This window comes from Papaver somniferum, unplaced genomic scaffold, assembly GCF_003573695.1.
Source record: "Papaver somniferum cultivar HN1 unplaced genomic scaffold, ASM357369v1 unplaced-scaffold_137, whole genome shotgun sequence".
NCBI classification, from domain to species: Eukaryota; Viridiplantae; Streptophyta; class Magnoliopsida; order Ranunculales; family Papaveraceae; genus Papaver; species Papaver somniferum.
In genome coordinates, this window is record NW_020622934.1 from 20,150,920 (window position 1) to 20,163,731 (window position 12,812).

The 12,812-nt window shown below is 36.9% G+C and overlaps 4 protein-coding genes across 4 annotated transcripts; all 4 read right to left on the bottom strand.

Moving 5' to 3' along the window:
• Positions 1 to 1,962: 1,962 nt before the first annotated feature.
• LOC113334777 (metalloendoproteinase 4-MMP-like) lies at positions 1,963 to 2,845 on the bottom strand. The gene has a single exon (XM_026580978.1). It carries the CDS (start codon positions 2,813 to 2,815, stop codon positions 1,985 to 1,987), a length of 831 nt encoding a protein of 276 aa, XP_026436763.1. The 5' UTR covers positions 2,816 to 2,845; the 3' UTR covers positions 1,963 to 1,984.
• A 548-nt stretch (positions 2,846 to 3,393) lies between these two features.
• On the bottom strand, positions 3,394 to 6,857 carry LOC113334661. The gene is made up of 9 exons (XM_026580864.1): positions 6,637 to 6,857; positions 6,342 to 6,548; positions 6,048 to 6,239; positions 5,745 to 5,907; positions 5,565 to 5,647; positions 5,388 to 5,476; positions 5,196 to 5,271; positions 5,012 to 5,083; positions 3,394 to 4,889 (listed from the first exon to the last, which is right to left on the bottom strand). Exons 1-6 carry the CDS (start codon positions 6,855 to 6,857, stop codon positions 5,404 to 5,406), a joined length of 939 nt encoding a protein of 312 aa, XP_026436649.1. The 3' UTR covers positions 3,394 to 4,889; positions 5,012 to 5,083; positions 5,196 to 5,271; positions 5,388 to 5,403.
• A 955-nt stretch (positions 6,858 to 7,812) lies between these two features.
• Positions 7,813 to 10,170, bottom strand: LOC113334994. The gene is made up of 4 exons (XM_026581217.1): positions 9,307 to 10,170; positions 8,532 to 8,696; positions 8,363 to 8,428; positions 7,813 to 8,267 (listed from the first exon to the last, which is right to left on the bottom strand). The coding sequence occupies exons 1-4, from the start codon at positions 9,508 to 9,510 to the stop codon at positions 7,962 to 7,964; spliced, it is 741 nt and encodes a 246-aa protein (XP_026437002.1). The 5' UTR covers positions 9,511 to 10,170; the 3' UTR covers positions 7,813 to 7,961.
• A 482-nt stretch (positions 10,171 to 10,652) lies between these two features.
• Positions 10,653 to 11,864, bottom strand: LOC113334662. The gene is made up of 2 exons (XM_026580865.1): positions 11,186 to 11,864; positions 10,653 to 11,077 (listed from the first exon to the last, which is right to left on the bottom strand). Exons 1-2 carry the CDS (start codon positions 11,862 to 11,864, stop codon positions 10,653 to 10,655), a joined length of 1,104 nt encoding a protein of 367 aa, XP_026436650.1.
• Between the last annotated feature and the right edge of the window lie 948 nt (positions 11,865 to 12,812).

Here is a 12,812-nt window from a genome sequence, read left to right on the forward strand (position 1 = left end):
AGAATTGCATGAATAAAGTGAATTACATCTTCCCATATTCTGTTTTTTGTTTGGTATAAGTATATGCCGACAAGGTTAGAAATCCTTAGCATGCCGACTACAGGTCAGCCGGCAGTGTTAAAAATTATGTGCATGACGACAATATGATAGCCGGCATTGTAGGAAATATTTACATGCCGACCGTAAGATTACTGGACCAAGATAGTCGGCGTGTTCTTCATCCGAGGACCATGCCGGTCCGTCTTAGTCGGCAACGTATTCAAGGTAGACATTGCTGGCTACCACCGGTCGGCACCTTATTCAAATCTCGACCTTGCCGACCTTGTACATTTTCAAAACCAAATTTTTTGATCGAAATCGAACTCATAAGACATATGAAAGGTTTAATCTATTGAATTCATAATTACAAAATTTTAATCTAAACTCAATTAATTAACCTAATCAGAATTTTTATTGTTAATTAAACAAGGACATATTAGCCATTTAGAAAATGCAAGGTTAATGGGTGACTTGATTTTACTTCAAAATGACCAGATTCTATCTTATTAGGTATATCCAAATTAATTTAGGTATACCCCAATCAAACCAGATTTTTTATATACAGTCTTTGGTTTTTTTGGATTTGATGCTGCTAGAACCTGTGCATGGTTTTTCTTTTGTAAGATATATTGGATCAAAATACTGTGATGTACATCTATGGAATGTGGTAATTATACTATGAGTACAGATTTCTGTTGTGACCCAACTGATGTGACATCAGTACCATACTCTCTGCGCAACCTACCCAAGAAGGAAAGTCAATTATTAACCCCAAAACACAAGATCGCCATTTGAAATGTGCCTTAATAAATCCCCACTAACACTGGTCCTTGAAAATGATACGAACCGGCCGGGCCCCTTCCATTTTGTATATAAAAAACTACTGGTAAACATTGGCACACGCTATACGAACCGGCCCCTTGTTCACTTTGCTCTTGAAGTTCATCCCCATTCATTCTCTCTACTCTTAGCCTTGGTTGTTAGATCTACTGATTTCACTCACCTCTTGAAAGAATATATTTTTATTAACCTAGTTTAGCCCCATAGAGCTCAAGGATAATATTATTGAACAAAATGTGGGAGCTGTGACAGGAAATTAAAAATGGGTTTCGTCTCAAGATACTAGAAGAGATAAATTCCTCATTACTTTTCTAATTTGTGGACTTGAACGACACTGGATATCCTTGGAGAGGGACTGACCAAATTGTTGGCCATGCATTTTATGTGGAACCTAGTGCTGAACTCTTCAAGGTTGAAATATATTTCAATACAAGTCAAGACATGAAGGACTGACGAGTAAAATCTGTAACCAAAAAAAATAAATCGTTGTTGCATTCCACTTGTAAAAACAGCTTTGTTGTTCGAAGGGATATCACGTACCAACTTGTAGCTATTTGTCTCTATCGCAGTCTGGGTCATGTCAGTATGAGTTGCAACATTATCATGCACAGTTTATTTGTTACTCCATGCCCCCGTACTGATATTGAATCTGACATGACAAAGTTGTTTTTGAGCATTGGTCGCTAAATTCGCCATTCTTTTGCATTAGCTGTAAGAAAAAATATTGCAACATAGACACACCCATTCAAATGGTCGAGGAAGAGTTGTGACAAGTTGCACACTCTTACATAGACACACCCATTCTCTGGCAGAGTGCGCATTCGAAAATTGACAAGCTAATAACGATTTCGATCTGATTTTTTCGGGCTTAGTTTCTGTACCAAAACCTAATTTATCTCGTAAAACAACCAACGAGTAGAACACTCATGCTCTAGGTACTGCAAGTCTTTTTTATCAAGCCATTTGGTTCATCGAAGTTTAAAATATTGACCAGATTGTGAACCACCACAGCAGACATGATTTCCCATCACAAAACCTTAAAAATACGCCAAATGGCTACAAGGAATCCAAAGACTACGAGAGGACTTCATAATAACAAAAACCATTAGAGACAAGAAAACAATGCTGTAACTACTAACGAAACAGAGATTGTTATGATTTCTCCTAAACCAAATGACTTACTTGCACGATTCATTACAGAATTAAGGTTAAAATCTGGGTTTGAGCCATATATAAGTTGAGCACCATACACATCATCCAAACTTAACTTCACCTTTATGGTTCTAGGGAATCCATGAGGCCACATGATAGCTTCGGGAACAGATGAATGATCCAGCCCTAAAATATGACCTATTTCATGTACTGCGACGGATTCCAAATCATAGGCCGTATCTGATTTCTCAGAATTGAAATCAACTGCAAAAGTAAATGCCGCGTTAAAATGAAATTCTGCGCCTCTTCCCGGACCGGTTGCATGTGCAAGCACCGTAGTATTATCAAATGGATATCCATCTCCATGGTCACCATAGTAAAAACCGATGGTGATGTTGGCGTTCTCATAGTCTTGAGTTTCCGTAAAATTAACATTAATGGCTGATGACCATGTCGAGAAAGCACGTTTAAGAGCAGCACGAATCTCTGAAGCTTTTATGTAGTCGATGGTGTGATTTGGAGACCGCGCGTAGTATAACATCAAAATTGGACGATCCCAAGTGTGTCGGCGGCCATTAATATATGAGAAATGTTTCGTTATGTGTAACTTCTGAGCATGGTTTTCATCCACCCCGCATCTAACTGGCATATCTTGATCAGATAGAGTAGTGAAATTCTTGTTTGGATTCTCGGACAAAACAGTGTTTCTTGCTGGAACAGAAGTGATTAAGAGTAAAAAGAAGAAGGAGACATAAAGACAGAAAGACTGCTGATAATGCATCATTCAACTATTTCTGCTCGGAAACCCTCAAACCAGATATCCCTCAGTAAAAATTAGTATTAATTAAGATTACAACTTAGGTGATTAAGTTTTGTGTATTTGTCTCGGAAGGTGGGTGAGGAGAAGATGGGAAGGTGGGTGCATGTGAAAAAAATTAAGGAATGGAACTCAACTACTGAGAGATGAAGACTGACTGATATGTAGAAATAAAGTTTGCGTTGTTTCTCTGAAGATTCAAGTTACTTGAAATGGAGTTTGAAAAATGCGCACACAGACGCAACTTGCGTTTGTTTTGTGCTGCAAAACTGCTCTTGTGCTGCACGCACTAGTTCATCACATTTTTGGGTATATATTTACGACAGACGTGTGTAGATTCTAGGTTGGACCTTTGTATCAAACCGTCCTCTTAAAAAATCAGTGGAGTTTCACCTCCTGTTCGAGTTAAAAAGGATATTTCCCCTGGAGAGGTAATTTGATGTCAGCTCAGCAATACTATCATGGAGATTGCTAATAACCGTCAAATTATTAGTAAAAAACAACCGAAGATCCTGAATTATAATTCACTGAAACCCCTCGGTAGTAATACATGCCCTCGAATTGAGAAGCATATGAATAAACTTAGGTTTTGACAGCTAAGAAATGAACCTGTCGAACTCAGAGTAACCATTGTTAAATGTTCCATTGATAGAAAAGCCCGACTATAAAACAAACACCCTGGAGAAATATAAATGACTGGCCTTGATACCTTTTGTAAAAACCCATTCACTGTCGATCAGCACTATTTTGCAGGCACTCTCACCATCCCTGAAGGCTTCTCCAAATGTTCCCTCACCGATATTTTATATACTACCTGGGTCACTGCTTACAAGATAATTCAGATCTTCCGTCAGAAATCCATGGAGTGTATTCGAGCAACCTTTTCCGGGGTATTCTCCTCTGAAATCCATTATTCCAAAAGATTCTTGTGAATCTCAGCTGTATCACCAGCATCTTCAAGACTACTAGTAGTACTGCAGTATATCATCATTATAGACTCCCATTTCCTGAGTTTCCAACAGAAATCAAAGAGTTAACAACAATAACAAAAAGAGTTAAAATGCTAAACCTTGTCACCTCTTTCCTTAGGCCCTTAGCAGAATCCATGTTCTATGGTTAGCTTGAACAGTTTCCAAGTAGTTCACGGCCAATGTAAAACACAGTGTGGATTAGCAAAACACGTCAGAGGATGGTATTCTAAAGCAGAGGGAAAGCACACGGCCGATGACAAAGAGTCTATTGACAGTGTATTCCAGGCTTCAACGATAAGAGAGTAGGACGAGATGAAATTTGAAATCTTACCCAATTCACAAATGTCTTTTACCTAACCAAATTCACTTTGTCTACAGAATTTCTCTTCAAAATGAAAATGGGTTGAATCCAAAACGCATATACAGTAGGTGATGGGACTCAGATTTCTTGATGACATGATGCTTGGTTACTCAACAGCAGTTAGGGAAGAAGAACAGTGATATAACTCAAAGAAATCACAGCCACATAACTTTCAAATGTTAGTGGTACCACCACCACTTTAACGATCTTATACTAGAATTAAACTCAAAGATAGATGGCCCCATCACCATAAAAAACTTAGTACAACAGATTAGCAAGAATCACAGCCACAGCCAAGCGTAATAGAGTCCACCGGCTCTTTCAGAGTTTGAGACTAAACGGATCTGTAATCAATTGTAAAGCAAGACAAGTACCGAGCAGCCTGGAAACGGTGCTACTGACAGTAAGATAACGACTATTTGGTAAATTGACTCCCAGATATTTAAATGACGACATTCCTAATTAAAGATCAGTCAGCTAGCTGCTCCTAGTCCTAGCTATAGATAATAATGGCATTACTTCAAGTATGTCTGTATGCACTAATTTGTAAAAAGAGCATCCAGCAAGTAGAGGGAAGCTGCGACCGTGAACAATATCGCCACCCATTCCGGATTCAGAGATGACCAAGTGGAAGACATGACATGGTGTTTGGCATTCACTAAATATGCATCTCCAGTTTGTTCATCCGTGACTACAATGGCAGAAGAACCTGACACATGATTTCAACAATGGATTTCATTAACGATGAATATTTTAAAGAAATCCAAGCTAAATATACCCAATTTTTTTCTCTAAGTAATAGCAAAATAACGAATGATCATTCATACTCACAGTTTTGCTCAGCGAGTCCAAGAGAATTCTTTTCGAGGTCATATAACAACACCCTATTTGACAAAATTAGATCTGAAATAAAGGATTAAAAAGCTGTCGTCAATGACTTACCAAGGATTCTTGAGGACAGTTGTAATTCTTAGAATGTGGAGGAGGTACGGGTAAAACATGTGTGCATAATTACCTCCTAAAACAATCATGTCCTTCCTGTCAGGGGAATAGAATTCATTATCGTGAAAGCCGACACACCAATCGTTCTCCTGCCACAATTTCACACATAATTGAGTTTTTAACTTCAGAGTTTAAAGTTAATATTGGACAAAACTTTAACATAGTGTTTGTAGAATACAATGTACTAGATTAGAGAAAGACTTACTAACTGAAAGAGATATTCATGTGGGTAGGACTACAATACAGTTGAATTCTCGAAAGTAAAAGTAATTATAAGGAAAATAATCATCAACGCTGAAACCACCACATTCAAGTAAGAAATCAGTATGAGTACTAATGAAAAATCATAAGCCGCACAAACCATGAAAAAGATAATGCTAACCTTTTATTAAACGAAAAACATGTATAGTTGTTCTCCTCAACAATTCGTGTTTCCAAGCCGCTGCTAAGCTGGCTAGACATAACCTGATCATATAACAAAGCGAAGTAAGTTCAACAATTTTGAACAAGGATTAATTCCAAACAAAATAAGAGGTTCAAAATATGGCTCCTCATCATATACCATTTTGTATAACTCATTGAATATCCCCTCGGGAAAATAAGACATGGCGGTACCACTGTCCATCATTGTTCTTTTCCCATCTTGGACAGGAAATACTTCATTTGAGAAAATGAGGACAACATTACCAACTTCAATTTCCCTCATATTCACATAATAACGAGAGCTGATAAAATTCCAGTGGTTAAAAGTAAACATAGCCGATAAGAACATGTATAATTTGGTAAAAGGGAAAGACATTCCGATAATGAAAGTCGATGGCTCAATCAGATATATAGAAAAGAATTGAAGAAAATTACTACATACTGATTTGAAAACAATGGTGTTGTTTTAAGATTTGGCTGTACTACATCCCCGACAACAACGATCCCAATTCCATTTCTACCATCTAAACAGTGAAAGAATTTCTTCTTCGTCACTTTTCCAGACACAACTACACTTGAAAGCACTGGTGGATCATATGGTGGGGTAGAAACTGCTGTTTGTCGATGGTCATACCTGTTTCAGAAGAATTCACACCGTATGTAAGCAAAAGATCAAGTATACCATGACAAGCTAGCAGGTCAATACAGTTGAGATAGCTCAAGAGAAATGACTTACAGAAATATACCCGTTGAAGTGGCAGCAATTGTTGTACGATTTTCGGATATCTGATCATTGAAACTGATACAATGAAGGATAAATGTAATTAGGTACTTGGAAGTACAAGGATGATCACTTTTGCAGCAATGTTTAACCCATAGAGCATCAGTAGCATCCATATGGAGATCAAGGTAAGATCCAATCGGAATCTCTTCACAGTAAAGCCTGTAAGTATATCAAATGAAGTCTGTCAGGTTAACTGAGAAAATAAAACTAGATTGCTTGCGTTTGAATTGACGCATAGAATACAAACCTATTACTAACAACTCCTTTTTCACTATCGAAAGGAAAATCATTAGCAGCAAGAAGTCTTCCATGATGATTATGATTACGATTCTCGGGATCCTCAACAGCTTCATCTCCAAATCTGTGCGTCACTCTATAAACCCCTCCATGTACATTTCTAGTTTGAGATACTGATAATAAGACGATCACAATAGAGATGACTAGCAAACTATTATTAAGTTTACCCATGATCATCCCAAATAAAAGAACAATATATAGTTAGAAGATGAGAATGGAGTGTGAAAACAAAAGAACGAAGAAACGAGTTAATGGGATAACTACGAGTGCTTCTTAGTGAATTGCCAGAACACCAGAGAGAGAGACTGAAATGGGCAAAATCAAGTTGCTCGAAATGGAGTCTGAAAAATGTGTAAACAGACTCCACTTGCTCTTGTATTGTGCTGGAAATTAGTCCTGTGCTGCACCAGTTTCTGCTCATTTTCTTTTTTTTTTCTTTTGCTGTTAGTATCACATGTTGGAGTATTTATGGCAGACGTGAGTAGGTTTGTCTCTTAAAAATATAGTGGAGTACACATGGTACTTCGGTAAGGAAAACAATTGTCACTTATGCTAAAGAATAAAAGACAATTATTGGTGCTTGAATGTACTTTGGTAAAGACTAAAGATTGGTGCTTCTAATTATTTATTTGTTTCTCATGGTATACCAAGTTCTGTAAGCAGTTTTGGTACTTCAGGCACCGGACTAGTAAAAAGAAAAAGAAAATGATACCAGACTCGACATTTTCCGACTAATCTAACTAGGATTCTTTACTTTCATAGCCATTTTCCGAAGGTCTGAATTTGATCTACTAGCCATTTGTAATTTTGAATGGAGATCTTTCTCAAAGTTGGATACAAAACACAAATTAAGATGATCAAAAACCAAAAACAGATGGTGCCCACGTGGACCATCACAAACAAACAAGCAAGAAATCAATCAATTTAGGAGTCCAGTACAGATGTTACTTTGCACCTAAACTAAAGTAGCTAGTATATGTCAGACCATATTAGTGCATCACTGCATCTTAGGGCCTTGCAAAATCCTACACCTCTACAAAGACAGAATTCAGCGGATGCAAAAAACTCCCATACCTCTACAAAAAAGGAAGACAAATACTCGTAAGTTTTCCACAATACACCATGTTTAAGAAAATTGGGAGATTCTCACAAAAACTCATCAAGTCATATTAGTCCACTCTTAACAAGTCAGACCACTCTCTTTACTAGACCAATCACCTTTCATCAAAATCTATAAAAAGAAATCGAGTAATAAAAAGGTATACATACCATCATTCAAATTTGGTAGTTATTGAATAAGATTGAGATAGTTGCAGCAGCTCTTGGGAGTTTTAACAGCATTTCACTGAATTTTTTCATCCGTCTCTTGCTAAGATCTGGGTTTGACTCACGGCGTGTGCAGCTTTCAACAACCGCCTGCTCTAAGGCCACAGAATTCTTCAACAGAAGTGCTAATAGGATAAGCTCACTAACAAGTCCTTGAGCGCCGAAAATCTTAACATACTTGAGGTTGAGGCTATATAACATGCTAGGCAATGACAACTTTGTTTGGCAATAAGACTGTACATCTGCTGAATTCACCTTTATCAAATTGAGAAACCAAAAACTTATTGTTATGATGAGGTAGCCTGATTTGTGACATGAATAAAAGAAGCAAACTTCTAAACTGTAGTTACCTGATCAATATATGCGCACACTGCAGGCTTGTGAAAGAACTTCTCTTTTGTACGTGCAATGTCATGCTAAAGAAGATGAATTCCTCATAAGAGTCGAGTAGCTGTGAATAAATTTCGAAATAACGAACACTTGTAAAGAGACTAAGAGTCAAAAGATAGTTTTGGCTACCTGCATTATGTGTATGTCCATAGATTCTATATTTGGTGTAATGTTCAGAAGATATGCTATTGCACTTAAGGAGTCTGTTGAAAGGCTTGTCTGCAGCTTCATACGTTTAAGATTGTGATACAGGGGAAGCTTTCCATCTAATTTCCCAAGAGCACAGGAGGCAAACTTGGCATACCAAAAACGAAAAGAGTTGTCAAATAATGTTTACTCGCCTACAAACTAATAAATATAGTAATCAACATTTCCTTGATAGAAATTGGACGATATTTATACAGTGGTGCTGATGCAAGTTTCGATATAGGACGAAGATACTCTTCTAAGATACTGTTTTGTGGCATATCAAGAACTTGTAAATTAACACTCAAAAGAACTAATGGCATTGTACAATCTAAGTTTTTATAGTGACTAAAACAATATCTAAATTTAAAATAAATCTTTCGTCTCCCATGTTGAAGACTTTGAACCAATAAATGGCCTGGTATATGGGATATGCCTCTCCACGACCTTGACATAATTACATCAATTCCTGTCGATAGGCAAAAGATTTTGTATCCCAAGACTGGTTGAACTGCTGAAGAATTATTTAACTAATACCAGCAGCAACAACTAATGGTGATATCAGTGTTTCTTAACTAGCAAAATACTGGTACAAAACATGTTACTATATATCAAGATTCAAATGGTACCAAGAGACACAAAGCGACGCTAGATATCACAAATGACGGAAGATGATTATGTAGAGCATTTACGTTGAAAGGAAAGGACGAAATTATACCTCAAGAGACAAATACGACAACCAAAGATCTTTGACATTGTGAACCGCTCTTAGGAACTGGATCGTCCGTTGAGCAAACAATTCTTTGACCTCTACAGGAAGCCCCGATTCTGGCGGTGCATCCTCATATTTCCGGACACTTGTGACTGAAATATCCGCAATGACTAAAGAAGATAAGTTCTGCAGAGAGTAATCTGTTGACATGTAATCGTTGGTCTTAAAGGATGAGAGATTTGGAGTACATATTGTGACCTTGCCATTGTCGGAATGAAGACCATTTGTAGAAATCTCTGCCGCTTTTAAGATTTCAATGTGCTTGAGATTAGGACTAGAAATTCTAACATTCAAATTAGGAAATTTGCAAAAATGCGAGACCAGAGATTCAAGAAGAGGACAGCTTGAGAAGAACTCATTAGTTAACTCTTGATTATCAAATAAAAATGATTGAATTCTAAGAGATTTAAGATGGGGTAGGTGAATGGAACCAGGTAGAACTATGGGTGTGCATCCACCACCATACTTTATCAAAACTAAAGCCCTTGGGTTACACTTAAAGAGTCGATGAGAAAACTGAAACTGGTCAAGAATGAAGCCTATAAATAAATCTTTAACATTAAGCTTTAAAGCAGCAACAATCCAGGTATTTAGACGGCTCTGTAGATTACACTCTGTTTGAACATCGAATATAATTTTTTCAATTTCAGTAAAATCATGAAGCAAAAGTACCTGATCCCCGAAATCTGTAAATAGATTGGGAGCATTATATAGAAGTGATGAGAGGGTTAGAGTGGGTATAGAGTTCCATATATACCTCCATCTTCTAGACAAAACACAGGTTTGGACTGCAAATTTGGTGTGTGTGTAAAAGACAAGATGTGATGAATAAGATTATCAGGTAATTGACTGATTCTATCTTCTGAATTCGCATAAGCTGAATTTCTTGTTTCCATGGTCCTAATTTTTTTCTAGGGTTTTGAATTGACAAGAAGATAAAAACCTGATTTAAGTTCTCAAATTGCAAATAATGTTGAAGGAACAGAGATAGAGAGAAAGATAATGCCTGAGACCGAGTAAGTTGAAGTGTCCGGCGGTGGTAGCGAAGTGAATAGCAGCGGTTCAGAGTTGAAAGTTGAATCCACACAAGTAAGCTAGAAAGGGGTGTCTCTTGTGTGTAAATCTTTTTTACTAGGATTTTGTGAAAATGGAAATGAAAGGGGGAAGAGAGCAATTGATACAGGTAAAGCAAAAAATTTAATATTATAGAATAGTGAGGAAAATACAGGTATAATGTACCAGGAAAATATTCAAGACTCTTGATTTTTTTTAACCAAAGAGCAAACTTCGAATTACACAAGGAGGTTTCTTACATCATGATTTATGTAAGGAATTAGAAAGTCAGGTGGGCAACTCCACCAATCCCCACATAAATTATGTTTACGAGCTGCATTTGCTAATGCATCTGCAGTTTTATTACAAGACTTATAAACAAACTCATAAGACCAAACAGGATAACTATTATACATGTTAACACAGTTTCTAAGAAGAGGCAAACATTGCCACTGACAGATACTGGTTTGATGCTGTAAAAAGGAACTGATACTCAGATTATCCGTTTCGAAAATGACCTTGGACCAACCATTTGTTGCTGCTATTTGCATAGCCTCTAACAAAGCCCAGGCTTCAGCTTGCTGGATATTTATAGCTCTTTTCAGTGTTCCCTTTCCCATGGCATATGCTCCTGTAGAATTTCTAATTATAATTCTAATACCAGCTAACAAAGATTCAGAATTATACGAAGCATCAATATTTATCTTTAAGAACTGAAAAAATGGAGGTTCTCAAGGCAAATGCAAGATGTAGTTATGCCTATGAGACTGACCATGATCAACAAAAGAGGTATCTAAATGATGATGTGCCCTGTAAGAGTTTATCTGATGTATGAATGTGTGATGGTTGGGTGTCATATTACTAAAAACATCCCTACATCTATGCTTCCAAATAAAGTGTATTATGCAGAGAGCCAAGTGCACAGCCTGAGGTGTTTGTTTAATATTTATGTTAAAATCCTTAAGATGCCAAGTCTGGATCCAGGAAAGAACTGAAGGATGCTGCACGATAGAGATAAACTGATTAGGAAAAAAGTTCTGCCATATTGCTTGAGAGAAGGAGCAATGAAGAAGCAAATGATCCAAATCTTCTGTTTGATTCATACTACACAGAACACAAAGTTTATCATCAGTATTCAGATGTCTGAAAATTCGAGCTTTAACAGGAACCACATCATGTATTCCTTTCCACATAAAAATTTGAAACTTGTAAGGCACTTTCAATTTCCAAAAAGCTAACCAAAATTGCTGAGATAAACCCATTGAAATGTCAATATGCAAATCTTTCTCACAAAACATCTTGTATGCTGAAGCAGTTGTAAAGATGCCAGAACTAGTAAAAGGCCAAACCAACTTGTCTTCTTGATCTAATTGTAAAGGAATAGTGAGAATGGAATTCACCTGGTCTGCAGGAGATAGTTGTCGAAGAAGTGGGATATTCCATTGTTGCATGAGAGGATCAATTAGTTATGAAACCCATTGAATATTACTTGTATTTAGATCACTCCAATCTAGAATAGCAGTCTGAATGAAGGAATCCAATTAGCTGTCCAGATATTGATGCGAGTACCATTACCTACTTGCCATTTTGCATTTCTAAGAACAATGTCAAGCCCAACACATATACTCTGCCATACCCAACTTGAATTAGTAGATGCCGGTGGAGGGAAAAATTGCAAATCATTGTGAGGGAAGTATTTACCTTTCAATAATTTTGCCCAAATAGCATCTTGATTGTGTAATAATTGCCAGGCCAATTTCGCAAGAAGAGCTAAATTATAATTGGTTAAATTTTTAACACCTAAACCTCCTAATATTTTAGGTACGCATATCTTTTCCCAACCAATTAGTTGTTGTGAATGATTGTTGATAAAAATTTTCCACCAGTAACGCCTTTGGATGCAGTCCATTTGATGAATTGTTGTTTCTGGCAGTTTAAAAATCTGCATTTGATACATACCCATTGTGCTCAGTATTGCATTCACTTGAGTTGTTCTTCCTGCCTGGTTAACAATTTTACTATGCCAACCCTGCAACCGGTTAGTCATGTTAACAAGAATACCTTGACAATTCTTTTGCCTTGATTTTTGCAACAAAAGGGGAATGCCCAAGTATTCTCACCCAACCCCATAACTTGCATATTCATAATACCAGAAATACTAGACTTATCAGCTGTTGAAGTGTGTTTATCAAATAATAAAGTTGACTTCTGCATGTTAATAACTTGTCCAGAAGCTTTTCCAAAAGTTTGAATCAAATCTTGCAGATGTCTCATCTGACCAGAAGTAGCTTGAAAGAACAACAAACAATCATCTGCAAAAAACAGATGATTGATAGGAGGACTATGTTGATTAATTTTAGTACCGTTAAGAAGACCAGAATCAACATGATGATGCAAAA

Excerpts from the sequence above, each read along its gene's own strand:
- LOC113334662 (XM_026580865.1), bottom strand. The coding sequence starts at position 11,864 with ATGCAACAATGGAATATCCCACTTCTTCGACAACTATCTCCTGCAGAC. Across the intron at positions 11,078-11,185 it reads TACCTCTTTTGTTGATCATG|CTGGTATTAGAATTATAATT; the intron begins GTCAGTCTCATA and ends AATCTTTGTTAG.
- LOC113334994 (XM_026581217.1), bottom strand. The coding sequence starts at position 9,510 with ATGTCAACAGATTACTCTCTGCAGAACTTATCTTCTTTAGTCATTGCG. Across the intron at positions 8,429-8,531 it reads TGGACATACACATAATGCAG|CATGACATTGCACGTACAAA; the intron begins GTAGCCAAAACT and ends CATCTTCTTTAG. Across the intron at positions 8,268-8,362 it reads TGTGCGCATATATTGATCAG|GTGAATTCAGCAGATGTACA; the intron begins GTAACTACAGTT and ends AATTTGATAAAG.
- LOC113334777 (XM_026580978.1), bottom strand. The coding sequence starts at position 2,815 with ATGATGCATTATCAGCAGTCTTTCTGTCTTTATGTCTCCTTCTTCTTT.
- LOC113334661 (XM_026580864.1), bottom strand. The coding sequence starts at position 6,857 with ATGGGTAAACTTAATAATAGTTTGCTAGTCATCTCTATTGTGATCGTC. Across the intron at positions 6,240-6,341 it reads ACTTCAACGGGTATATTTCT|GTATGACCATCGACAAACAG; the intron begins GTAAGTCATTTC and ends CTTCTGAAACAG. Across the intron at positions 5,908-6,047 it reads ACACCATTGTTTTCAAATCA|CTCTCGTTATTATGTGAATA; the intron begins GTATGTAGTAAT and ends GAATTTTATCAG.